Source organism: Pelophylax lessonae (assembly GCF_965119305.1).
Source record: "Pelophylax lessonae genome assembly, chromosome: 3".
NCBI lineage: Eukaryota > Metazoa > Chordata > Amphibia > Anura > Ranidae > Pelophylax > Pelophylax lessonae.
The window spans coordinates 178692227-178719534 of NC_138770.1; the positions used below are offsets into that span (position 1 = coordinate 178692227).

The following is a 27308-nucleotide window of genomic DNA, read 5'->3' on the forward strand; positions in this document are numbered from 1 at the left end:
GTGCGAAAATTCGTTATCAGGTACGGAAAGTCATGACATCGACTATTCTGGCGTCTCTTCCTGGCACATAGCTCCGTTGGAAATTCTGAAAAATCATTTGATATACTTCCCAAATTTTTTTTGGTTTTGGTGCAGAATGAGTAGTTTGAAAATAATGAAGAATTTGATGAAAGATATGCAGAGAAGTTGTAGAACTGAGTCTTACCTTGTTTTTCACATGTAGCTGGTGTTTGTCCAGGTGGAGTTTTTGTGCCAGCAATCTCTTCACCAATTGCATTAACACACCAGCAGTACCCCGTGCTGCCATGACACTGCTGTGGTTGGTAACTGCCCTTTTCATCACACTGAGGAACAAAGCGACCTATCACTAATTCGTCTCCTCCAAGAGCTACCTGCCGTTCCTTCAAGCATTTTGGCAAGTCTGTAAACATATACAGGAAAGACCAGAGATTACAGAGAACACACTAACAAGTGTTTAAATGCCAGAAACAGTAGCAATGTAATAAGTATACTGCTTTAATGGCTGTGAAAATGCATTAAAGTGGTTGTAAACCCTCACATATACCCAGTGAAGTGAACAGCCTTAAATGATACAAACCGGAAACAAATCTTCCTGTATAGGTTTTACTTGTTTATCTGCTGTTAATTCCTTTGTTAATGATCACAGATTTAAACCAACAACTTGTTGTTTGGGCCAACTTTGGCATTTTTCACATACATGTTAAAAATCAGATTTTTTTTTGCTTGAAAATTACCTCAAATATATTCTGAAAACAGAGGCCCTGGAAAATGAAATTGTTGTTGTTCAAGTTTTTCATTTCACACAATATTTGCACAGCCAAATCAAACACAAACTTTCAGGGAAAAATATACAAATTTTAGTGCACACTAACACAATATAATATAAAACTTTTTGGTAAAATATAAAAGGTAATGTTGCGTCGAGTACATAGATACCAAACATGTCAATATTTAAAACTGCATACGTGAAATGGCAACATACGACAGTAACTAAAATTTTCTAGAGACAATTCTTTTTTTCATTCAACTTTACTGCTATCGCAATGGATGAACAACACCCCTTATGATAGCTTGGGCAGAGACAGGTTGTAACGGATCAACTGGCACCCCGACTGGGTACCTCCGTTGATGGATGCTCCTAGTGCTTCTCGAGGGCTCCAAGCACTCCACCAGACACCATAACCACCGCAGACCCCACGAACCGCCGCAGCTTGGTTGGGGTCGCGCCGTCTCCTACCCACCCTGGACCTACAACAAGGCTCCTGGTTCCAGTGGGTGAACCTCTCTTTCCCCAGAGAGTGAAGCAGGAACAGGAACAAGCTCTTACAAAAGCTTAGTGATTATTCAAGGGAGTATGAAGAGCATAGCAATCCCTTGTAGCAGATTCCCCCAATAAGAGACAGGACTTTAGATTGAGGGTGAAGTAGAATTCAAGGTTTAATGGTACAGCTGCTCTTTTATACAGTTTCCCCCCACAAGGTTACCGCCCAGGTGGACCTTGTGGGGAACAGGATGTGAAATTCACATTTCAATAAAAAGAGAGTTTTACACTCAGTCACTCCCATACAGTGTATACAATCCCTCCTCTCTGTCTGATTACATTATCATATGAAAATGAAATTGTATACAGAAACAGAATTAACCTGAACGAATTATCTAGCCATCTAAACAGAACAATGTGAGGTCATTAACATGTAACAATGAAACAGACAGACTTAATACAATACACATCACACCTCAATAGAAAGACAATAGGACAAGACTTCTATTGACAGTCTGTCCGTCTTCTACATTGAAGTACATGGAATACACATTATCTCAACACACAAACAATAGAGAAAGCCTGTCTCTGACATTGAAGGACATGGAACAGAAGCCAATGTGATTAGCTCTTTCAATGAACATGTTCAGAATCAAACAAGAATAGTCCTCACATATTTCTCGAGATACATGGCTGACAAATATTACTGTATCACTTGAAGCAATTCTAACCATGAAGTATCTGTCTTTCAATACCAGTGACGGTGAGTACCGACACACAGGTATTCTTTAATGAGAGATCAGGGGTTTATTAGACCTCAACCCTCAAAGACAGCTTGGTTTGATCGGCTGCAAGTGGCCAGGAAACCACAGTACTGAAATGGAAGTGATGAAATCCACATCAATTCTGGCTTCATTCATCACAGAGGAGAGGAAGGAATAGATGTTCCCTCCTCTCCTCTGTGGGAAGCTGATCCAACTGCTTGCAATGGTCCCTTTTGACCATTTTGTAGCTCAAAGCTCAAAAAAGCTTTACATCAAAAGTGTAGTGTGGCTTGATGTTTGTTTCTGGAAATAGCACAAGCTTCAAGTATGTTTGGCCACCACAGAAATCAATGAAAACAACTGAAAACATGCAAAAGCATGCACAATTGCATGTATCACACATTTTGTTCTTCTAGTTTCTATCTTTCCATTGACTAAAAATTAAAATAAGAAACACTCAAGCAAAACCTTTTCTTTTCAAAAAAACTTGTAAAGGATGCTCAGTTGAAGTGTGAGTGAAGTCGTTGTGCCACACAAATCCTAGTGGTTTGTGAGTCTGTGTATATGTATTATAAGAATTATATCATAAGGTTGGATTTGCAATAAATATTTAATTTAATTACATTTTCATTTCAATAGTTTTTTATTAAATTTTCAAGAAAAAGAACAAATAACAAATACGTTATACAGGTACACCAGTTGAAATCCGCAACAATCACAATGAACAATGTATACCCAATTCAGCCATCAGACAGCGCCAACCTATTACTTGGGATAGGGCCTCCCGCTAGTCGGCCCCCCAGCCAAACAATTCCGTGCAGCGCCAACGGGGAACCCACCCCGGACCACCCCCATCGGGAACAACACTGTGATCCAGTGCGGGCCCCCCCCCCAGCCCCCCCGGGGGCCAGGCGCCAACCCACGGGACGCCCACCCACTGCCCCCACGTAGCGTGTGGGCATTGAATGTGGTAGTTACAATTAACTCTGACAGCATTTCAACCCTTGTACAGTCGAGAAACATAGATCCTTAATACATAAGACTATCAACTGGACAGTCTAAAACTTTAACCTCATATGCAAGTACATGTCATCATTCAAAAGTATAAGCATTACATTATAACAAAACACCTAGAGACAAGGCTGCCCCTATCCCGGGTATTTCGATGACCAACAACTCCACATCTGTTCAAATTGCGTGCACTGTCCATTAACATTAGCAAAGAATCTTTCATATGAATAATGGGAACGAACTCTATTAATCACCCCCAACACTTGAGGTTTATTTTCCGATCTCCAAGCCGCAGTAATAGTTAACCTGGCTGCGGTGAGGATATGGGTAACGATAGCTCGGTGTAAGGGAGGCACTTTTTGGATGCCTAGGTTCAATAGAGCCAAGGCCGGGGACATTGGCATCAGCTCCCCGGTCACCGACCTAAGTAGAGCGAACACCGCCGCCCAATAGCCTGTGAGACACCGACATTGCCATAGAAGATGAAATAGCGTTCCCTGTCCCCCACACCCCCGCCAGCAGGCCGTGGAAGCGTCACCAAACATTCTGCCCAGGCGCACCGGGGTCAGATAGCTGCGGTGGTGGATTTTGAGAGCCACCTCCCAGTGAGTAGTACAATGTGTCAATGAATATCCGGAGCGAGTGGCCAGCCGCCATTCACGCTCCGTATATTCCTCCCCTAGGTCTTTTTCCCATGTTAATTCGTTAGAGGACTTGCTGTACCTAGTATGGTGTTGCAGTGCCTTGTAGAACCACGAAAGTCCCCTTGGTTTGCTATAGTGGTTTGAGAAATAGTCCCAGATATCAGAAGGTACCTCCACTAAGGGATTAGGGTGTTTAATATGGTAGTGATATAGCTGGGCCCTAAAAAAAGAGGGATTATTAACAGGATGGTTGCGTATTTCCCGGTATGAGGATGACCTAGACCATTCCCCAAGAGGTATTTTCAGTGAAGGTATAAGATATTCATAGGAGTCTAGCTTCAATTCCAGTTTAGTTTTAGGGATCCCTGTCAAGGATTGTGCCACTTTCCAGGCTCGTAACGTCGCCTGCAAAGAGGATATCCTGGGGATGCAGATTGCACTGTCAGATACAAAGGCCAGAAGCAAGGCCGGGAGTTCCCTTTGCGCCACTATTGCCCTTTCTAAAAGCACCCATAATTTATCTGAGGTGGGGTCAAACCAAGCTTTCGCTTGATCTAATAGGGCGGCCGCGTAATAAGTTTTGAGGCGCGGGAAGCCGACGCCTCCCACAGATCTAGATTTAATCAGTATAGAGTACGGGATCTTCGGTACCTTACCCCCCCCACAGGAATCTCTGAAATTCCTTGTCCATATTATTGAAGAATGCTTCTGGGATTACCACCGGGAGTGTCCTAAAATAATAAAGGATCTTCGGTAGCACCAGCATCTTGAGTGCAGATATGCGTCCCAACCATGATAGTTCATAGGAGGCGATATGTGCTAGGTCGTCCCGAACGATGGACTGCAATTTGGTGAAATTAGTATGATATGTTTGAGATGTCGGCGCCACCAAAGATATACCTAAGTACGGAACCGATTTAGTGGTCCATTGAAAAGGGTGCTTGCTCTTAAGGCTTTGCAGCTCTCTAGCAGACAAAGAAATCGGCAAGCACATGGACTTTGTTACGTTAAGCTTATAGTAGGAAATGGCTCCAAAAGCTTCCAGTTGGCACTGCAAATGGTGGAGGGATCGTGTTGGGGAAGTCAGGGTAAAGATCACATCATCCGCAAATAGCCCGATTTTGTGATCTCTTCCCCCTACTCCAATACCCGAGATATTGGGATCACTCCTAATGGCCTCCGCCAGGGGCTCCATAACCAAGGAAAAAATAAGTGGTGACAGGGGGCACCCCTGGCGCGTTCCATTGGTAATCACAAAGCTGTCAGACATGGCACCGGATGTAAACACCCTGGCCGAGGGTTTAGTATATAGGGCAGAGATAGCAGAAAACATAGGTCCCTGAAACCCAAATTTGGTCAATATCGCTTTTAGGTACCCCCAGTGAACCCTATCAAACGTTTTTTCTGCGTCTAACGTCAGGAACACCGAAGGCACCTTCCTGTTTTCAGCCATTTGCAAGAGATCCAACATTCTCCTAGTGCCGTCCGGCGCCTGTCTACCTTTCACGAATCCCACCTGATCCGCCTTGATCAGGCAGGGAGTTACCTCGGCCAGGCGCACAGCTAGGATTTTTGCATATAGCTTAAGATCCGAATTTAGAAGAGAAATGGGACGGAAATTTTGGGGCACATCAGGCGTTTTGCCTGGTTTCGGAAGTGCAACAATCACTGCTTGTAACATTTCCTCTGGGAAGGAGGCACGCTGGGCAGCCGCATTAAATACTTTACAAAGATATGGGGACAAGGTTTGTTGGAATGCCTTGTAGTATTCAGCCGAAAAGCCGTCCGCTCCTGGAGATTTGTTAGGTGGTAGGGACGAGATAGCCTTTTGAACTTCCGCCTCTGTTATAGGGGAATTCATTACCTGCCGCATCTGATCCGTTATAGTGGGAAGATGCAAGGAGTCTAAGAAGGACTTAATAAGGGGTTCTGAAGGTTGAGGGGTCTTCGCATCATCCTTAAGGTTGTAAAGTGCCTTATAGTAACTAGAAAAGGCGTTGGCTATAGCAGTGGGGTGGCGTACTAGGATATCAGTTGTGGGCTCTTTGATAGAGGGCAATTTAGTTTTTTGGTGCCTCCGTCTCAGGAAATTAGCTAACATTTTGCCCGATTTGTTACCCTGAGAATAGTATCGCGCTTTAGATAAGAACAAGAGATGCTGATGTTCTTCTAGAAGTTTAAGACGGACAAGTTTTCTGCACTCAGTAAGCTCCTCCAATTTAAGTGGGGTAGAGTCTGCTTTATGAGCGATCTCAAGGGATCTGAGCTTCCCCATCAGGGAATCCAACTCCCGAGCCCTCGCCCTTTTTACTCTAGAGGCTTGTTGGAGAAGAATCCCCCTGGAAACCGCCTTGTGTGCGCACCATAGTGTGAATATGTCCACCTCCGGAGTGTCATTATCCTCAAAATATTCCCGAATCCGACCACCCATCCGCTCCCGATGGCCCGCATCCCGGAGCAGAGACACATTGTTGCGCCACAGTTGGACCGGGGTAGTCATATGGGGCTCCGAGAGCACCAACGAGACCGGAGCGTGGTCAGACCAGGACATAGTGTGGATGGTAGACTTCTCAACCGCTCTTAGGAATTGTAGGTCAGCCACAAATAGATCTATTCTCGAGTACGATCCATGAGGGGCTGAGTAGTACGTGAAGTCCTTATCCGTAGGGTTCAAACAACGCCAGACATCATATAAGTCAGAGGTGTGCAAAAACTTTTGTAGAGTAGCCCTCGCACGCCCCTGAGTGGGAGAACAATCCAACCCTTTATCTGCAATACAATTAAAATCCCCACAGTACAGTGTGAGACCCTTTTTCACACGATCCACTTTTCTCCTCAGCGCCCGTAAGAATCGCAATTGCCCCTGATTGGGAGCATAAAGGTTAACAATTGTGTAGGTGATATTATTAATGTCACAGACTAGGATAAGGTACCGACCTGCCTCGTCGGCCAACGAGTCGTGTAAAGTGAAGGCAACAGAATTTTTAATAGCAGTAAGTACACCCTTCTTTTTAGTAGCACCCGAAGAGGAGAAAATGTGGGGGTAGGACCTGTCAGAGCACCGAGGAGGATTGGACCGTGCGAAGTGGGTCTCTTGGACACAAACTACATCTCCATGTAAAGCGCGAGCCTCCCGCCAGAGAGACCTGCGCTTGAAAGGACTGTTAAGGCCGTGTGCGTTAATAGAAACTATCTTAATAACCATTTAAAGAGAAAAGGCATAAAGATAATGAAACTTTGCAGTTATCAGACTTAATTCACTACAAGCAGGGTCTTCATAGGTCAAGCAGCCTCCGCCATATCGAGATAGGAAAAAGGACAGACAGTGCGGACAGTACCTGTAGAGAGTGTACAAGGACACAGTCCCCCATGTGTGCTGCTGGTGTTGAGCGCATGCAATGGAAAAGTTCTTGGTCATCAGGGTAGTAGTTTCCAGTTCTTCGTAGACAATGGTGAGGTCAAAAAAATGAACTATAAAACAAAATGAAACATAAAAAGCACAAAAAACAAGTAAACAAGAGTTCGGAGTAAACCCCGTCATGCGATAAGATCGCAGACACTGGTCAGGGGGGAGTCAGCTCCGAGCACCCGGTCACTCCTGGACCCCGACTCATCCAGGTAGGAGGTAACTTCAACTGCTCAGAGTGGAAACATCAAGAGGAAACTATAAAGGCAAAAAAAAAAAAAAAAAAAAAGCGAAAGAAAAAAAAAAAAGCGACTTGAAGAAGGTGCAAAAGGAATCCGCTGTGGATCCATGGTACTAGTATCCCGGGAACTTCTCCAGCAGCTCGGGCTCAGCTGTTGACTTTACGCCATTCCGGTTCTAGACGGGTAGGTTCTGCACGAGGAGAGGTCTCCTGCGGGTCCGGGAGAAAACCCCATTTTTTAGTGAGGGCAAATCCTTCCTCCACCGATCGGACGACGTGTGTACGGCCCTCTCTAATGATAAGTAGCTTGGTGGGGAACCCCCAGGAGTATTGCACCTGGTTGTTTCTGAGCAGCTTGGTCAATGGGATAAGCTTCTTCCGAGCGGCCATAGTAAATTGCGATAGGTCCGCATATACCGAGATACCGTGGTAGGGATCAGGCAGTGGGGTGGTTTTCCTCGCAAACCTCATAAGGTCATCCTTCACGTGGAAGAAGTGGATGCGCGCAATGACATCCCTTGGAACTTTGTCCGGTAAATGCTGTGGTTTTGGTAAGCGATGGGCCCGGTCCACCACCACTTCAGTGATCGGGGTGTCCGGCATTAGGGCTAGCAGCATAGCCTGCACATAGGCTCTCAGTTCTGGGGGGGTGACCGACTCGGGAACCCCCCGCAACTTCACGTTATTGCGGCGGGCCCTGTCCTCCAGGTCCGCCATCTTGCTTCTCAGGGCATCTAGGTCATCCCCCCGGGCATTATAATCGTCCACTAGCTCGTTGTGGGCAGTAGAGAATTCCTCCATTTTCCCTTCAATATGATCCACCCGGCCTCCAAGTTCTACTACGTCAGTCTTTATGCCATTAACACACGCCACTATCTCCCTGTGAAACGCTCCATTAATGGACATCAGCATGTCCTTCATAGTGACATCTGTGAGTGGCTGCCCAGTAGTAGGAAAATCCCGTATATTAGCGTAGAATTCAAGTGTGCTATCCAGGGATCCATTGCCTTCCCTACTGTCGCCCGCACATCGGTGTGCCTCCGACCGTTTGGTCGCATGTTTTTGCGGGCTGTGGGATGGGGAGCCCCCTTGGGATGACCTGCTGCTGGCCGATGGAGAGAGCAAGCCCGGGTCCCTCCCGCTATTGTGCCGCGATCCGGCCGAGGCTCCGGCCTGCAGCAAGGCCCCGGCGCCATTTTGGGACCTGGGTGTACTTGTAGAGGAGAAAAAGTCCGTTAACTTACGGGGCCCCCCGCGATCCTTTCGCTTCCGCATCTTGCTCCTCAGGGTTCCCGGTTTCACGAGGGTGTAAGGAGAGCCGGAGTCGCTGCCCTACGTCGCTTTAGGTGTTGCGGAGAGACCGGGAGTATCGGAGCTCAAACCTCACGCGGCCATCTCCTTCGGCTGCCGGCCACGCCCCCCAATTTAATTACATTTTAATACACTTAATATAATTATATATATATATATATATATACATAAATATATATATATATATATATATATTATTAATTATGTATATATATATAAAAATATTAATTATGTATATATATAGGCACATACACATTATCTCACAAAAGTAGAGTAAAGTGAGTACACCCCTCACATTTTTGTAAATATTTTATTATATCTTTAAATGTGGCAAGACTGAAGAAGAAATTAGACTTTGCTACAATGTAAAGTAGTGAGTGTACAGCTTGTATAACAGTGTAAATTTGCTGTCCCCTCAAAATAACTCAACACACAGCCATTAATGTCTAAATCGCTGGCAACAAAAGTGAGAAATGTCCAAATTGGGCCCAAAGTGAAAAGATTTTGTGTGGCCACCATTATCTTCCAGCACTGCCTTAACCCTCTTTAACATGGAGTTCACCAGAGCTTCACAGGTTGCCACTGGAGTCCTCTTCACTCCTCCATGATGACATCACAGAGCTAGTGGATGTTAGAGACCTTGCACTCCTCCACCTTCCATTTGAGGATGCCCCACAGATGCTCAATAGGGTTTAGGTCTGGACACATGCTTGGCCAGTAGTCCATCACCTTTACCTTCAGTGGTCATCTTGGAGGTGTGTTTGGGGTCGTTATCATGTTGGAATACTGCCCTGCGGCCCTGTCTACAAAGGGAGGGGATCATGCTCTGCTCGTATATATACAGTATCTCACTCCTCACATTTTTGTAAATATTTTACTATATCTCTTCATGTGATAATACTGAAGAAATTATTCTTTGCTACAATGTAAAGTAGGGAGTGTACAGATTCTATAACAGTGTAAATTTGCTGTCCCCTCAAAATAACTTAACACACAGCCATTCATGTCTAAACTGCTGGCAACTAAAGGGAGTACACCCCTAAGTGAAAATTTCAAAATTGGGCCCAATCAGCCATTTTCCCTCCCCAGTGTCATGTGACTTGTTAGTGTTACAAGATCTCAGGTGTGAATCGGGAGGAGGTGTGTTAAATTTAGTGTTGTTGGGGGGCGTGGTGTCCAAGCTCTAAGATGAAGGCTTAGGGAGAGAGCTACGCCAGACCACCGGGGAAAACACTGACATCAGAGCCCATTCACCCCTCACACAGCAGCAGAAACAGAGCGAGAGGCTCGGGCAACACTCTAGCATGCCACGGAGGAGGAAAGAGCCAATAATACAGCTCTGTAAGCTGACAGAATTCTTCCCAACAGCACAGAAGAGTTCACAGCAAGATGGCAGAGGAGTCCACGCCTCACAGTCAACCGAGCAGGCTGCGTCCTCACCTTCGCACCTCTGCAGGACATCAGCCCACACTTACACAGAGCTCCGCAGGCAGCAGGTCATCTTCGACTGCCTCCACCCCCACAACCAGAAGCCATGTATAGCGTCGCCTGGAGAGAGAGCCTGGTCGCAAGATATGGAGGTGTGTGGGCTACAAAACACACAGGGACTACTGCTATAATTAATTCTGATCTCATAGCAGGCTTCACTACAAGTGGTGTAAAAATGAACAAAGATAGGCTCAAATTGGGAAAAATTACATCCAACTCTGTCTTCGCCAATATGGTGTTTGTCTTCCTAGCTTAACGCATATAAACAAAAAATGCCCTGTGCAGATACAGGAAAAAGAATGTATATTGTAGACACAAATAATGAACAGAAGGAAGATCCAAAAAAATGAGAACCACTTAAGCTCTGGAAGGCTTTACCCCCTTAATGATCAGGCCATTTTTTGCTATTCGGCACTGCACTGCTTTAACTGACAATTACGCAGTCATGCGACGCCAAACCTAAATACAATTGATGTCCTTTTTTTCCCTCAAACAAAGCTTTCTTTTGGTGGTATTTGATCATCTCTGCGGTTTTTAGATTTTGCACTATAAACAAAAAAATAGCAACAATTTTGAAAAAAAACACAATATTTTTTACTTTCTGCTATTAAACATTCCCAATAAAGAACAAATTAAAAAAGATCAACATTTTTTTATCATTTTAGCCCAAATTGTATTCTGCTACATATTATTGGTCAAATAAATGCCAAAAGCGTATATTAATTGGTTTGCGCAAAAGTTATAGCGTTTACAAACTAAGGGATAGATTTATTGACTTTTTATTTATTTAGTTTTTTATTAGTAATGGCGGCGATCAGCAATTTTTATCAGGACTGCGACATTGCGGTGGAAAGATCGGACACCTAACTGACATTTTTTACATTTTTTGAGGACCAGTGACATTATTACAGTAATCAGTGCTAAATAATATGCACTGTTACTGTATAAATGACACTGGCAGGGAAGGGGGTTAACACTGGGGGCGATCAAGGCATTAAATGTGTTCCCTTTTGTGCTTACTTACTGTGTGGAGGGATGGACAGAGGCAGAGAGAGATCGGTGATTCACCTTAGCTGAATCACACAATCTTTCCCTGGCTCTCTGACAGAAAAGCTGGCTGCTTTGTTTACATAGGCAGGTGGGCTCTTGTGTCATTCTAGCCGAAGATTGCAAGAGGCCGGCAGCGATCGAGCCCGCTCCTCCCATGGTCTGACTCCCCCCGTATCTAATCACAGCGAGAGAGCGGTTCCGGCCCTGCAGCAGTATATCTGCCTGGGGCGGTCAGCGAGTGGTTAATGATATAATAATGATCAATAATCAAGATGCCCTGGCTGCAGCATAATCTATATACTAATACGTGTGTGGGATGGCAATCCTGTGCAATAAAACAAAAGACAAGACAAGAAACAAACATGTATAGCAGTGCTTCCGGACGCCAGGTATTCCTTGCAAACTGATAGAATTTCAACGGTGCTGCCGTTTCAATCCCTGTACCAATACATTGTATGACTGGGAATTCCTCCGAAGGGCAAGCCCCTGGAGCTCGAGCTGTGGAGGACCGGGAGGGATATGAGGGAAGGAAAAGGAAGAGGAGAAAGAATGGAAGAAAAGGGGAGAGGGAATGTGACCCACGGGTGAGTAGGTCCGTAACTAGGATGGCACTACATTAGCCAATATCCAGTATGGATCACTTCTAATATAGCGTAATGGATAGATCAAGTCCCTCAGATTGTGTGGAACTGCAGGCCTTTACAAAATGATATTGGGGAAGAAATGTTCATGTAAAGATAGGACTGTAAATACTGTAATGAACCATGTAACCCCTCTTTTTTTTTCCCTACAAGTGGCCAGCCTATATCAGACACTGTATTAAAAGACATGTTAATGTCATTAAGGTCATCCCTGCATAATGACATGATCACTACTGTAAAAAAATGCAGAGAAGTCCAGCTACTGGTAGACAGGGTCGACCACATAGAACAGGCCATGGGGGAATATTCGTCCTCATTTAATACCATGGTGGATGCTCATAATGCCTATAGCGATGAAATGCTGTGGATGAAAGATAAATTGGCTGATTTGGAAGACAGGCCAAGGAGAAAAAAATAAAAAATTAGAGGGATACCGGAGTCGGTCAACTCTACACAACTCCCCCAGTATATAGAAGAAATGTTTTCAACTTTAGCACCCACTCTGTCAGCCATGGAACTCACAGTGAATAGTGTCCACAGAGTCCCGAAACCATTGTTCCTGGCGGATGATATACCCAGGGACATCATGCTAAGGCTACATTTCTACCGAGCAAAATAAATTCTAATGGAATCATTTCGTAAGCCGGATCAGCGTCCAGAACACTATGCTTCACTACAGTTACTCCTGAATCTCTCCAGACATACTCTACAGCGAAGGCGAAATTTAGCCACCATCACTAAGGCTCTACCCAATCACCATATCCCACACAAGTGGAAATACCCAGCCTCTCTAGTCATAACCCACAATGGCGCTACTATCACTGTGTCATCTCTGGAAGAAGGGCGATCAGCCCTTCACCAATGGGGCATCATTCTTAGCATACCTATGGATCACAACCAAACCGAGAGAGCTCATCATATACAAGCAGATTGGCAGATCATGTCGCACAAGAGATCAACGAAAAAGAAAAAGCCCATCGGAGGCTCCTAAACCGATATCTTCTGCCTCCTCACACTCATTCCCCGGATAAGGTCAACATAAATATACATAAATATATAGCCAATACCCTCCATAATATTGGGACATTACGTAAAGTTTGGGAATCCCTCTGAGGATTCTCTTTTTACCAGTTTACTAAGTTTGTTCTTAATTCAGTTTTCTGTATTATGTCTCCTTTTATACAATTCTGGTACACCAACAACCATCAGAGGATATCACCAACTCCATACTTATGAAACAGCCCAAGTCTGCAAAAAACCAAAAGAGGCCTGCCTACAACATCAGAGGAACGACTCCTCTCACCTATATGCATCCCACTACACTTTGATAACCGTAAGTGTTACCTTCTCATCATGCACACCCCACCTGACAAGACACCATGAGTATTAGATGCCTGTCTCTTAACACTAAGGGCTTAAACCACCCAGTGAAGAGACATTCCATGTGGAACTATGCCTGTGAAAAACCAGGCCGATATTCTGTGCATCCAGGAAATACACTTTGTGGCCTCAAATATTCCTAAATGCACACACAATCGATACCCGCACATTTTCCTTTCATGTGTTCCCCAGAAGAAAGCGAAAGGATTACTCCTAGCTATGCGGGACACAATAGCTTTCGAACCGAAACATTCCATACTGGACAGCAAAGGAAGATACATGTGACAAACATGCGCCCGTAAACCCTTGAAGCATCCACTAAATAAGATTTCCACGTGGAGTGCTTAAACGGATAACTCCAATCAAATATGGACATCTCCTAATTTGTGGGGACTTTAATCTCCTAATGCATCCTCATTTGGACTTATCCACTAGTACCACAAAAGAGGGACCCTCATTGCGTAAGCTGTTATATGCAAAGGAATTGTATGATGTCTGGAGGTGCCAGCATGCTAATGAAAAAGCTTACACTTACTTCTCCACCAGGCATCATGCATACTCCCGCATCGATATGTTTTTAAAGGATACGTTGCTTTTACAAAAAATATCCTCATCTCAAATCCACAAACTTTTGTGGTCAGACCATGCTGCAGTTTCTATTTCCATTACAGATAATGGTGCCACCTCCTCAAACCCCATTTTTTTTTAATATTTCTTTATTGTTTTTTCCAAAATTTTATATAGCAACATCCATTTTACCCAAATACATTTATGGGGTCATTATAAAACCAAACTTACATTACATTCTAAACCATAAACATTTCTATACCCATATCCCCCCAATATACCCCCCCCCCCCCTATTCCCTAGTCACCACTTTCTCTTAAAGCTATGTAGTCCCCTGTTCCTTTAAAAGCTTTCCATTCCTCCCAGATGTCTACTCCCTCTCCCTGTTCGTCCTCTCCCCTCCTCAGATCTTCTAAATTTCTCGTTCTTTCCACTCTTCTAATCCAATCCCCCCTCGAGGGGGCTTTATCTTTATGCCAATTTAAAGGAATTAAACTTTTAGCTGCGTTTAGGAAATGAGGAATTAGAGTTTTTTTGTATTGTTTTACTGAGTTCCCTATTCTGTGAAATAAACAAACCAATGGGTCTTCTGTGAGGTCTATATCTACTATTTTTTTAATTAAGGTTATCACTTCTCTCCAATATTTTTAGATTTTTGGGCATTCCCACCAAATATGGGCCATTGTTCCCACTTCCCCACATCCCCGCCAACAATGGTGCGTACTCCCAGCTTTAAACCTGCTTAATTTATCTGGTGTATTATACCATCTAGAAATACATTTGTAGTTCATCTCCGCGGTATTAATGTCTACCGCAGAACAATGAACCAACTTTAAACTCTTTTTTAAATTAAAATCTTCTCCTCGTGCCCCTAACTCCCTTTCCCATTTTATTAAGAAGGGCGGTACTGCCAGCTCTCCCGTTGCCGTCAAGATTATATACACATTTGAGATATTGTTCTTTATCTTATCTGATGCACAGATTTGTTCGAATGGTAATAGTTCTTTTACCTCACTTAATGGCTGGGGCAGTGAGGCAACAAAATGCTTCAGCTGGCAGTAGCACCATTCATCCACCCTCCAATTAATTTTTTCCTGCAATTCTAATAAAGTGATAATTTTTCCATTAACTACTATATCCTTTAATCATGCATCTACATCTCCAAACCAATTCCCGTGTTTCTTTCCTTCTCCTGGCGGGAAAAATGTTGTGTCTCGTAAAGGGATAAGTGGTGAATTATATTTCCAGTTTTCTTTTTTAAATTAAATCCCATATTTTCAGTGCCTGGCATGTGATTATGTGTGTTTTTGAATTTAATTCTCTATACTGTGCTGGTATCCAAATAATTTTTCCTAATTGTGCGCCACTCATCGTGCATTCTATTTTCACCCAGCTTTTCTCGCTTTTTTCTTTACCCCATTCCAACACCCGTGAAATTACTGAGGCTTGGTAATATTTTTTAAAGTCTGGGATCGCTAGGCCCCCTTGTGTTTTACTTTTAATTAATACTGCGTGTTGTATTCTAGGTTTTTTGTTTTTCCAGATAAACCTTGTTACGATCAATTTCATTTTTTTAAAGAATACCTGAGGTATTGGAATTGGGATCATTTGGAATTTATATGATATCTTTGGGAGTATAGCCATTTTTACTATATTTTTTCTTCCCATCCACGACAGAGCCGATTTGTTAGTTTGTTTATTTCAGTTTTTATTTCATTTAAAAGTGAAATATAATTTACCTTGTACATTCTCTCTGGGTTTGATGTTAATTTAATTCCTAGGTATCCTAATTCTGATTAGACAGGGGTCTGCACAGAGGTGGGCGGAGTATCGGAGGTGCAGGCATCAGAGCAGAGTAGAGGGGTGACAGTTAGGAGGGGTAGAAGGGGACAAGGCAAGGAGGCTGATCCTGGGCTGGAGCACCCCAATAGATACGCCCCGTTGTGTGATGTTGGGGAAACCAGTCAGGGACCAGCATTGCTGGAGCAGAGGCACACCCCTATCTGCCAGGGGAAGAACTCCTCCAGTGAGGCCGGGAGAAAGGGAAAGGAAAGACAGGTGCTGGTGGTAGGGGACTCAATTATTAGAAGGACAGATAGTGTAATCTGTGACAAAGACCGTGTGTGCCGAACAGTCTGTTGTTTGCCGGGCGCTCGGGTTCGGCACATCGCGGATCGGGTGGTAGATTATTGGGTGGGGCTGGGGAAGACCCAGCTGTCATGGTACACGTGGGTACCAATGACATAGGCAGAGGAAGACGGAGAGTCCTAAACGATTTCAGGGACTTAGGCGCTAAGTTGAGGACTAGGACCTCCAAGGTAGTATTTTCCGAAATACTACCTGTACCTCGAGCCACACCAGAGAGGCAGCGGGAGATTAGGGAAGTTAACGAGTGGCTGGGGAGCTGGTGTAGTAAGGAGGGTTTCTGGAGAACTGGGCCGACTTCTCAGTCGGCCACCGGCTCTTTGGTAGGGACGGATTGCACCTAAATGGGGTGGGTGCAGCCGTACTGGGTGCGAGGATGGCCAAAAAGTTAGAGGGGCTTTTAAACTAGGGAATGGGGGGGAGGGTACAGATGTAGAATTAGCCAGTGGAAAGCAAGATTCAGAGGGCAGAAATGGGGGCATTAGCGGTAGGGTGTTCGGAGCTCCTAAACCCAGGGTGGGTACGGGGAAAAATCAAGAGAGCAGCCTAAAAACATCAAAAGAGGATAAAAGTAACCGATCAAAATTACGAGGCTTGTATACCAATGCCAGAAGCCTGGCCAACAAGATGGGAGAGCTGGAGCTGCTGATGTTTGAGGAGGACTTAGATTTTGTGGGGATAACTGAGACTTGGTTTGACAGCTCCCATGACTGGATGGCGACCATTCAGGGGTATTCCCTTTATCGCAGAGATAGAGAAGGTAAAAAAGGGGGAGGGGTATGTTTGTATATTAAGAACAGCATACAGGTAAATATGAGGGATGATATTAATAATGGAGCTATGGACGAGGCAGAATCCCTATGGGTAGAGCTTCAAAGGGAAGGCACGGTGGGGAAGGTATTATTGGGCGTATGCTATAGGCCCCCCAACCAGAGGGAGGAGGGGGAGGCGGACCTCATGTTACACATAGGATTGGCAGCAAGGATGGGAAATGTCATTATAATGGGGGACTTTAATTATCCAGATATAGACTGGGCAGAAGGAACTGCGCATTCAGCCAAGGCTCGGCAGTTCCTAAATATTTTGCAGGACAATTTCATGGGTCAGATGGTGAATGCACCGACAAGAAACAATGCGGTACTTGACCTACTGATTACCAACAATACAGACCTGCTCACGGATATAGAAATACGGGACAACTTAGGAAACAGTGACCATAGGTCAATTGGTTTCAGTATTAATGACAGTAATAGGAAACACAAGGGTAATATAAGAACACTGAATTTCAAAAGAGCCAATTTCCCTAAACTGCGCTCGCTGCTAGAAAATATCAAATGGGATAGAACCCTGGGGACAAAGAACACGGAGGAAAAATGGGAGTGCTTCAAGAGCATACTTAACAAGGGGATTGGCCAGTGCATTCCACAGGGAAATAAATTTAAAAGAGCAAAACTAAAACCTGGGTGGCTAAACTCCAACATAAAAATGTATATTAGAGCTAAAGAAAAGGCCTTCAAAAAATGCAAGACTGAGGGGTCATTGGCAGCATTTAAGCACTACAAAGAGTGTAATAAGAAATGTAAAGACGAAATCAGGGCGGCTAAAATAGAACATGAGAGACATATAGCGGAGGAGAGTAAAAAGAACCCCAAGAAGTTCTTTAAGTATATAAACAGTAGGAAAGCGAGGCCAGAGCACATTGGCCCCATAAAAGAGGATAAAGGAAAAATGGCCACAGAGGACAGAGAAAAGGCGGAAGTGTTAAATAATTTCTTTTCTTCAGTCTTCACAAAGGAATCGGGGGGCTACACGAACCTTGCTTGTAAGGCCGAACTAAATAATACACCTCAGGAAGTGCCGCCATGGCTAACAGAGGATAGACTTAGAGCTAAACTAGAGAAACTTAACATAAATAAATCCCCGGGACCGGATGGCTTGCACCCGAGGGTTCTTAATGAGCTCAGCCAGGTGATTGCCAGACCATTATTCTTGATCTTTAAGGATAGTTTACAGACGGGTATGGTGCCAGCTGATTGGAAAAAAGCCAACGTGGTACCAATATTTAAAAAGGGGCCGAAATATATCCCGGGTAACTATAGGCCGGTCAGCCTAACATCAGTAGTCTGCAAAATTTTGGAGGGGATGATAAGGGACCACATACAAGACTTTAGTAATGAAAACGGTATTATAAGTAGTAATCAGCATGGATTCATGAAAAATCGTTCATGCCAAACCAATCTATTAACCTTCTACGATGAAGTGAGCTGCCACCTAGATAAAGGTAAGCCTGTGGATGTGGTGTATCTGGACTTTGCAAAGGTCTTTGACACCGTTCCCCACAAACGCTTACTGTACAAACTAAGGAAGGTAGGTATGGGCCATAAGGTGAGTACCTGGATAGAGAACTGGCTCCAGGGGAGAGTACAGAGGGTGGTGATTAATGGGGAGTACTCGGACTGGGCGGGTGTGGAAAGTGGGGTCCCCCAGGTTTCTGTCCTGGGACCAATCCTGTTTAATTTATTCATAAATGATCTAGAGGAGGGGATATCTAGTACAATCTCAGTATTTGCAGATGATACTAAATTAGGCTTGCCAATATCTTCTATGCAGGATGTGGAAACCTTGCAAGCGGACCTGAACAAAATAATGGGGTGGGCAACTACATGGCAGATGAGATTTAATGTTGAAAAATGTAAAGTAATGCACTTGGGGGCCAGAAACCAGAAAGCATGCTACTCACTAGGGGGGGAACCTCTGGGTAAGTCTAGGATGGAAAAGGACTTGGGGGTACTGGTAGACAACAGGCTTGGCAGTGGCATGCAATGCTAAGCCGCCGCAAGCAAAGCCAACAGAATACTGGGATGTATAAAAAAGGGGATTCACTGCAGAAATAAAGAGATTATTCTTCCACTCTACAAGACTCTGGTCCGGCCACATCTGGAGTATGCTGTCCAGTTCTGGGCACCGGTCCTCAGGAAGGATGTGCTGGAACTGGAGAAAGTCCAGAGAAGGGCAACAAAAATAATTAGGGGAATGGAGGACATCAGCTATGAGGAAAGACTACAAGCACTGAACCTATTCTCTCTGGAGAAGAGACGATTGAGGGGGGATATGATATCAATGTACAAATACTGTACTGGCGACCCTAGCATAAGGAACAAACTATTCAGAGAGAGGAGATACAATAAGACACGTGGCCACTCACTAAAACTTGAGGAAAGGCGGTTTAACCTTAAAGTGCGTAAGGGGTTCTTCACTGTAAGAGCGGTAAGGATGTGGAATTCTCTTCCACAAGCAGTCGTATCAGCAGGGAGCATTGATAGTTTCAAAAAACTATTAGATGGAAGACCACAAAATACAGGGGTATACAATGTATGGTTAAAAAGCAAACACACACACACATCATAGGTTGAACTGGATGGACTGATGTCTTTTTTCAACCTCACTAACTATGTAACTATGTAACTATGATTCTCTCCATATAAAGGGAAACTCTTTTAAATCCTCTTCCTCTTTACTCATCTTAATACTCAGGATCTCTGATTTTGTAGGATTAATTTTTTGATTAGATAGGTTTCCATAGTATTTCAGGGTTTTCATCACATTTGGCAGGGTAATTCTTGGGTTGGAGACGTAGAGCAATAAGTCGTCCACAAAAGCCGCAACCTTATGCTCTATCTCCCCAACCCTTATTCCTCCAATATCCGGGCATCCCCTTATTGTTGCCAAAAGGGTCTCCACCTTGTTACTAATATTTGACATGTGGAGACCGTGGGATTCATCCTCACTCTCACCTTCTATGGCAGCTTCCTTGCGAGCATGAGGGTTCCTACTGAAACATCCAACAACACATATAGAGATACCTCCCACTCCTATCCAAACAATATAAACTATGATAATACCCTTTCTGTACACTAAACCACTTCAACTCAACGGCTTAACTAATTTCCAAAATTCCTTTTTTGACGACAAGCTCAAAACTTTGGAACAGTTAAAGGAAGAATTTCAGACTTCCGGAAAACCTCAGATTCGCAAGTATCCGTATTTTACACTTCTTGTCCAAGCATCAAATTCCTACACTAAATATCTTCCCTGATGCTTGGAAAGCCCTCCATTCACAAACACCTTTAAGAAAAGGTATATCTATCTTCTGCAATATATTACAGGATAAGATCACTTTACACAAAATTCCACCACTACTTAAATGGGAGACGGAATTGAATAAATCTTATTCCATAAAACAGTGGCAAAATGCTATTTAATCAACATTTAGATTCTCAAAATGTAACAGTCATTGGGAAATGATGCTTAAAATCACACATTGATGGCATTATAGACCATATAAATTAGCAAAATTTTCCCCTAACAAATCCCCCAATTGCTGGCGCAATTGCGGACAAGTAGGTAACATACTACATATTATATGGGATTACTCATGTCTGACCAGCTTCTGGAGTCAAGTCTTCCAACTAATCTCCTCAACCACAGGCGTCCTTAGCCCACCCAACCCTGGTCTCGCCATCCTAAATCTTGGAATAGACAGGTACCCATCACAAATGAGACAAGCAGTGACCCACATATTACTCACAGCATGCAACATTATCCTCAAAAAATGGAATTCCCAAGACTCTCCCAATTTATCAGAGGTTATAAGCACTGTAAACCTTAACCACACATACCAAAGATTACTAGCAATCAATTCACTGAGATGTAACACATGTAATAACTATTGGTCCTGTTGGACAACCAAAAGTCAAAAAATATCATAATACAATAATATCAGGCTAAATTATTTTCACCTATGTATTATCATATCCATAGCCCCCTGTATAATTTACCATTTCCTTTACACAGTTTTCCTTCTTTTAGCCTCTCTTTTTATCTCCCTTTTTCTTCTCCCTGGCTTCTTCTATCCTCTTAATTTTTTTCTTTCCTCTCCTCCCCCTCTTTCTTTTCTTTGTTTTAAATTTGTGACTTATTACAAGTGAACCTATAAGTGGATTACGTTGTCTCCCGTCCACATCACAGTCTGATCCCAAAGGGGGTGATGGAATGTGGAGCAATAATCTATATACCGTGCACTACAATTTTGTATAAATGCTTCCTATATGAATGTTTTTTACCTATGACACGATGGTTAACTCAATTGTTCCTGTTTGAAAATCTCATGTAATGTTATTCCCTTTTTCTTGAGATAAACTTCAATAAAAACATTGATTTAAAAAATTTGGTGTTATCACTCTCATTCTTTCGTACTGGTCATTGGAAGTTCAATATGGCACCTTATGGCAAAGAACTCTCTGAGGATCTAAAAAAAAGAATTGTTGCTCTACATATAGATAGCCTAGGCTATAAGGAAGATTAAATCAAATGGGGAAACCAGCGCCTAGGAAGCTTATGTGTAAAAACAATTAATCACCAGAAATGCAGCCGCTGAGCCATAGCAAAAGCTATGCGGCAAGTAAGGAAAATAAATTAGGCGCAATATCTGTGAAAAAATTGTATGACGAGAAAAAATAGTTTTTTTATATATAAATGGTGGCGGTGCTAAAGCAAATGTATGCTAATTATAAGTGCTAGTCCTTAAGTGCAAACATATATTTTTATTATTATTTTCCTTAATGTCATTTATATATGTTTGCACTTAAGCACTAGCACTTATAATTAGCATACATTTGCTTTAGCATTTTTTGTTTTACATTAATTTCACTGCCATCCCATATTTATTCACCACCACCATTTATATATAAAAAAACAATTTTTTCTCGTCATACAATTTTTTCACAGATATTGCGCCTAATTTATTTTCCTTATAAGGAAGATTGCCAAGACCCTAAAACTGAGCTGCAGCATGGTGGTCAATACCATACAGCGGTTAAACAGGACAGGTTCCACTCAGAACAGGCCATGCCATGGTCGACCAAAGAAGTTAAGTGCACCTGCTCAGCGTCATATCCAGAGGTTGTCTTTGGGAAATAAACGTATGAGTGCTGCCAGCATTGTTACAGAGGTTAAAGGGGTGGGGGGTCAGCCTGTCAGTGATCAGACCATACGCTGTACACTGCATCAAATTGGTCTGCATGGCTGTCGTCCCAGAAGGAAGCCTCTTATAAAGATGATGCACAAGATGGTTCAGATAGTGTCAAGCGTCTGTGGGGGCAACCAAGTGAGGAGTACAAAGACAAGTGGGTCTTGCCTACAGTCAAGCATGGAGGAGGGAGTATTATCGTTTGAGGCTGCATGAGTGCTGCCAGGACTGAGGTGCTACAGTTCATTGAGGGAACTATGAATGCCAACAAGTACTGTGACATACTGAAGCAGAGCATGATCCCCTCCCTTCGGAGACTGGGCCTCAAGGCAGTATCCGACCATGATAACGAGCCCCAACACACCTCCAAGATGACCACTGCCTTGCTAAAGAAGCTGAGGATAAAGGTGATAGACTGGCCAAGCATATCTCCAAACCTAAACCCTATTGAGCATCTGTGGGTCATCCTCAAACGGAAGGTGGAGCAGCGCATTGTCTCTAACATCCACCAGCTCCGTTATGTCATCATGTGAAGTGGAAGAGGACTCCAGTGGCAACCTGTGAAGCTCCGGTGAACTACATGCCCAAGAGAGTTAAGGTAGTGCTAAAAAATAATGGTGGCCACACAAAATATTGACACTTTGGGGCCAATTTGGACATTTTCACTTAGGGGTGTACTCACTTTTGTTGCCAGCGGTTTCGTTATTAATGGCTGTGTGTTGAGTTATTTACTTTAGCAAAGTGTAATTTCTTCAGTGTTGTCACATGAGAAGATATAATAAAATATCTACAAAAATGTGAGGGGTGTACTCATATTTATATATATATATATATATATATATATATATATATAGTATATATAAAGCCCGGAGATGGAGAAGTGATAAGCCGGGTTGCCGAGCCGCACAGTCACCCCTGTGTCGAAGTCGTAAGTGATTAAACGCGTCGGGGCATGACTGTACGGCAGCCGGACTAGCAGAGTGAGCATGAGCGATGACCCCCAGATGATCCGAAGCCATCGTGGAGGTGGTGAGGTCAATGGGGATCAGATCGTGTGTCCATTACATATGTTTAATGCCTGTTACTAAGTTTCAACATGTGAGTGGATTGAAGTAAATTTTAATAAATGCTTGAGTGTGTAACCTTATTACAGTAGTGGAGCCTTTCTTTTTTCATGTACCCTCACGCAATGATATTTACTACAGGAGGGATGGAGGAGTAAACAGACTTAATAAAGGACCCTGAATTATTGTTCTCAACTTAAGCGTACTTGCCTAACCATGAGAATGGGGGGGGGGGGAATAATACTTTATAAGTTTACCATCCGAGGGGAGTAGGGAGTGATGACACACAATGGGGGTGGAGTTTTGTCTTCACTGGATTTTTTTGTATCTTATATTTTTATTTTTCATCAGAAGGACAGTTTGCGGGACAATCTCATCACTTGTTTATATATGGTTTTATATTTTGTTTTCTCTTCTCCATACAGATACTATCACTGGGAATTGTTAAAGCGGTGTTCCAGCCTCCCCCTCCAAACATTAAAAGTCAGCAGCTACACATACTGTAGCTGCTGACTATTAGTATTAGGGCGCTTACCTGTCCTGGAGTCCAACGATGTCGGCACCGCAGCCGATGTTTCCATCGCCTGTCGCTTGCTGCCGCCGCCATTGCAGTATACGAGCGGGAAACCGAGCGTCTGAAGCGCTGTGCGGTCCGCCCTGTACCCCTGTGTGGGGTGGGTATCTCTGGTGAGTGTGCTGTTTACCAGAGGGGTCACTGAGCACCTCACCACCCACCACGGGGTCACTTACTATAGTGTATATTTTACACAAAGATTACTATTTAATAGATCCACACTCTCCGGACGGTTTTCCATCACCTATCACCATTTACTCCAAATAGACTATTGTCTATTCATTATTGAACTGTTTTAGTTATCTCATCATGTTTGCTGCCACTGGGATACATTATCTCTGGACGTTTTATGCACCAGCCACTTTATAGTTATATTGTATCACTGTATACTTTTTTCACCTGTAGCTATATATATATATATATATTTTTATTGCACATCATTTTCATTGCACATCAATTTTTCCTCGGTCTATTGCCACTTATATATTTGTGTAACATCGTATAAATCTATTTGGTAAACTTACATCTATGGTTATATCAGCATATGTCACTTTAATTTGAGATGTTGCACTTGTCACTTTGATTCACAGTTGCACCTGGATTTATTTGTACTTATTTATTGGTGTTAATATCATATATTATATGCAATTTGTCGAGTTTACATAGATGATCACATTTTCACCCGTCAGGACGTACACATTCATTACATTGTTACCTAATACCAATACTTTCTCCTACATTGCTTCAATTTATTTTCATGATCATCATTGCACATGTTACTTTATAGAGACGTATATGCATATGTCACTTTGAATCACACTTTATTATTTATTTACCTCACCAAACAGGCAGCGCCACCCCCTACCCCCCACTTCTTCACATTATATAGTCTTCTGACTATATTATAGGGAGGCTGCAATCTAATTATTTCCATTTACATACAATATTCCATAAGCGCAGAGTTTACTATTCTCTAGAAGACTCACACATACAGGAAGCAGCACACACATAGACACAAGCTCTTACAGCCATTCATCCATGCAGACACACAGAAACTCTCATACACACACACACAGAAACTCTCACACACAAACACTTGCTCTTACCCACACTCACGCATACACACACATACATATCCGGAGAGAGACCTGGCAGATGGCATTGAAATGACCCAGTGTGTCTATTCTTTTTTTTTTTCGCCGAGCGCTTGGTAAACCTTTATACAAAAGAGTGGTACAATTGTACTTTTCAGTACAAGCTATTAATAGTGTTTGGTGCGTATTAATTTTGAGCACACTAAGTGGGTTTCTATGCTCCAAGCCCTATTAATTTCCACGACAAACCCCGCAGTGAAGCCTTGTGGCTTCACGGGTGGGTCCCTACTGCGCATGCATGAAGCAGGCTGCACATTCGGATTGGCTCAGTGGCAGGGGGAGGAGAAGGGGGGCCAAACTTCTCCCGGAAGTGGGGAAGGGCACCTATCAAAAACAGGTACCCATTCCCCCCTCCCCCCTGAAAGGTGCCAAATGTGGCACCGATGGGGGGGAGGAAGTAAATGAGCAGAAGTTTCACTTTTGGGTGAACCCCGCTTTAAGTATTTGAACCACTATTTTGATATTTTTATTGGTTTTATTGTGCTGCGGGTGATACACATATATGTGTTTCATATGTTTGTATGTCACTCATTTTCTGGTAATTCCATATATGCTATATATTTTTTCTATATGTACAGTCATGGCCAAAAATATTGGCATCCTTGCATTTCTGTCAGATAATGCACCACTTCGCTCAGAAAATTGTTGCAATTGCAAATGTTTAGGCTTTCCCTTTTTTATATTGGTATCACACACAAAAAAAGTGGAGAAACAAAAAGCCAAATCTGACACATTTCACGTAAAACTTGGAAAATTGAGTGGACAAAATTATTGGCACCCTCAATTTAATATTTAGTAACACACCCCTTGGAAAAAATAACTGAAATCAATCGCTTCCTGCAACCATCAATGAGTTTCTTACACCTCTCTACTGGAATTTTGGACCACTCTTCTTTTACCAACTGCTCCAGGTCTCTCAGATTGGAAAGGTTTCTTTTCTCAATTGCTGTTTTGAGATCTCTCCACAGGTGCTCTATGGGATTTTTTTCTGGACTCATTGCTGGACAGTTCAGTATTCTCCAGCGCTTTGTCTTATACCGTTTCTGGGTGCTTTTTGATGTGTGCTTTGTGTCAATGTCCTGCTGTAAGACCTATGACCTCTGACAGAGATCCAACTTTCTGACACTGGGCCCTAATTTGCACCCTAGAATTCTTTGGTAGTCTTCAGATTTCATAATGCCATGCACACAGTCAAGGCATACAGTGCCTGAAGCAGCAAAGCAACCCCAAAACATTAGTGAACCTTCACCATGTTTGTCTGTAAAGACTATATTCTTTTCTCTAAAGGCCTCATTTCTTTTTCTGAAAACAGTAGAATGATGGGCTTTTCCAAAAAGCTGTAATTTTGTTTCATCTGTCCACAGCCAATTCTCCTAAAAGAATTTTGGCTTCCCCAGGTACGTTTTGCCAAACTCTTTGATCAATTTTTCTCTTTAGTTTACCTCCAGGGAGATGAGCTACAGTGCCATGGGCTGTAAACATCCTGACAATGTTGCACACAGTGGACAGAGGAACATTAAGATCTCTGGAGATGGACGTGTACCTTGAGATTGTCCATGTTTTTCACATTTTATTTTTCTAAAATCCTCAGACAATTATTTGCTGCACTTTCTTGTCTCCAAGCTCTGTGTGGCACAGAGATACACAACAGAAAGTTTGAGTCTATTTTTCACCATGGTAACTGGTCGCCGGGGAGATTTCTATATTGTCAGCACTTGTTAATTTATACAGATGAATTTAATTGCAAATTACAGAAGCATCACATCACTTGGATTTGGCTTTTTTTTCTCCACATTTTTGTGTCATACCAATACAAACCAAAGAAATAAACGTGGATGCATAAACATTTATCATTTCAACAATTTTCTGGGCTAGGTGGTGCATTATCTGACAGAAATGCAGGGATGTCCATATTTTTTGCCGCGCATGTATATGTCTAATAAGAACAGTAAACGTAATTGTCTTGTGTGTTGTTTCAAGTTTTAGAAGTAAATACTAGTGGTGTAGATGTTTTTCCTGATGAGTTCAGTGGTCTAGAGTTAAGTCTTACCATGCCTTTCACATGTAGCTCGTGCTTGTCCAGGTGGAGTTTTCGTACCATCAATCTCTGCACCTATTGCACTAACACACCAGCAACGTCCAGTGCTGCCATGGCACTGTTGTGGTTGGTAATTGCCCTTTTCATCACATTGTGGAATATAATGACCAATTGTCTTCTTTGCCAGAGCTTCTTCACGCTCCTTCAAGCATTTTGTCAAGTCTGTCAACATATACAGAAACGATTAATGATGACCAAAGCTCTATGCAAGGAAAAGGCTCCAAATCCATTAATATTTTTGGAAAATCTTGAATTGGTAGCAGAAAAGGCTAAAAAGATGCAATCTGTTGACAATGAATGGATAACCTTTACCCCTAAAAAATAGTTTGAGCAGCGTGTTCAGCTAGTTGACCTTTTTATTATACCCAGGTGCAAAGGCATTAATAGTTTATCAGCATGCTATTTTATTATGCCTCAGAGTTTGGTCATCATAATTGGTTTTAGGCACTGGGAGCTTGAA

General features: G+C 43.0%; 1 protein-coding gene and 1 long non-coding RNA gene across 24 annotated transcripts in view; one reads left to right on the forward strand and one right to left on the reverse strand.

Moving 5' to 3' along the window:
- Positions 1-27308, reverse strand: part of LOC309549656 (thyroglobulin-like) — a 330286-nt gene that overhangs the window by 280932 nt on the left and 22046 nt on the right. For 20 of the 23 annotated variants that reach the window (XM_082250039.1, XM_082250060.1, XM_082250040.1 and 17 more), the window contains 2 exons: positions 26801-27010; positions 206-421 (listed from right to left, as the gene is read on the reverse strand). In XM_082250039.1, the coding sequence (XP_082106165.1) occupies positions 206-421; positions 26801-27010 (426 nt within the window). The remainder of the gene's footprint in view (positions 1-205; positions 422-26800; positions 27011-27308) is intronic. The other 3 variants (XM_082250044.1, XM_082250054.1, XM_082250050.1) reach the window with 2 other exon arrangements.
- The window catches only part of LOC309549659, a 43676-nt gene that overhangs the window by 10835 nt on the left and 5533 nt on the right, over positions 1-27308 (forward strand). The window lies entirely within an intron of this gene.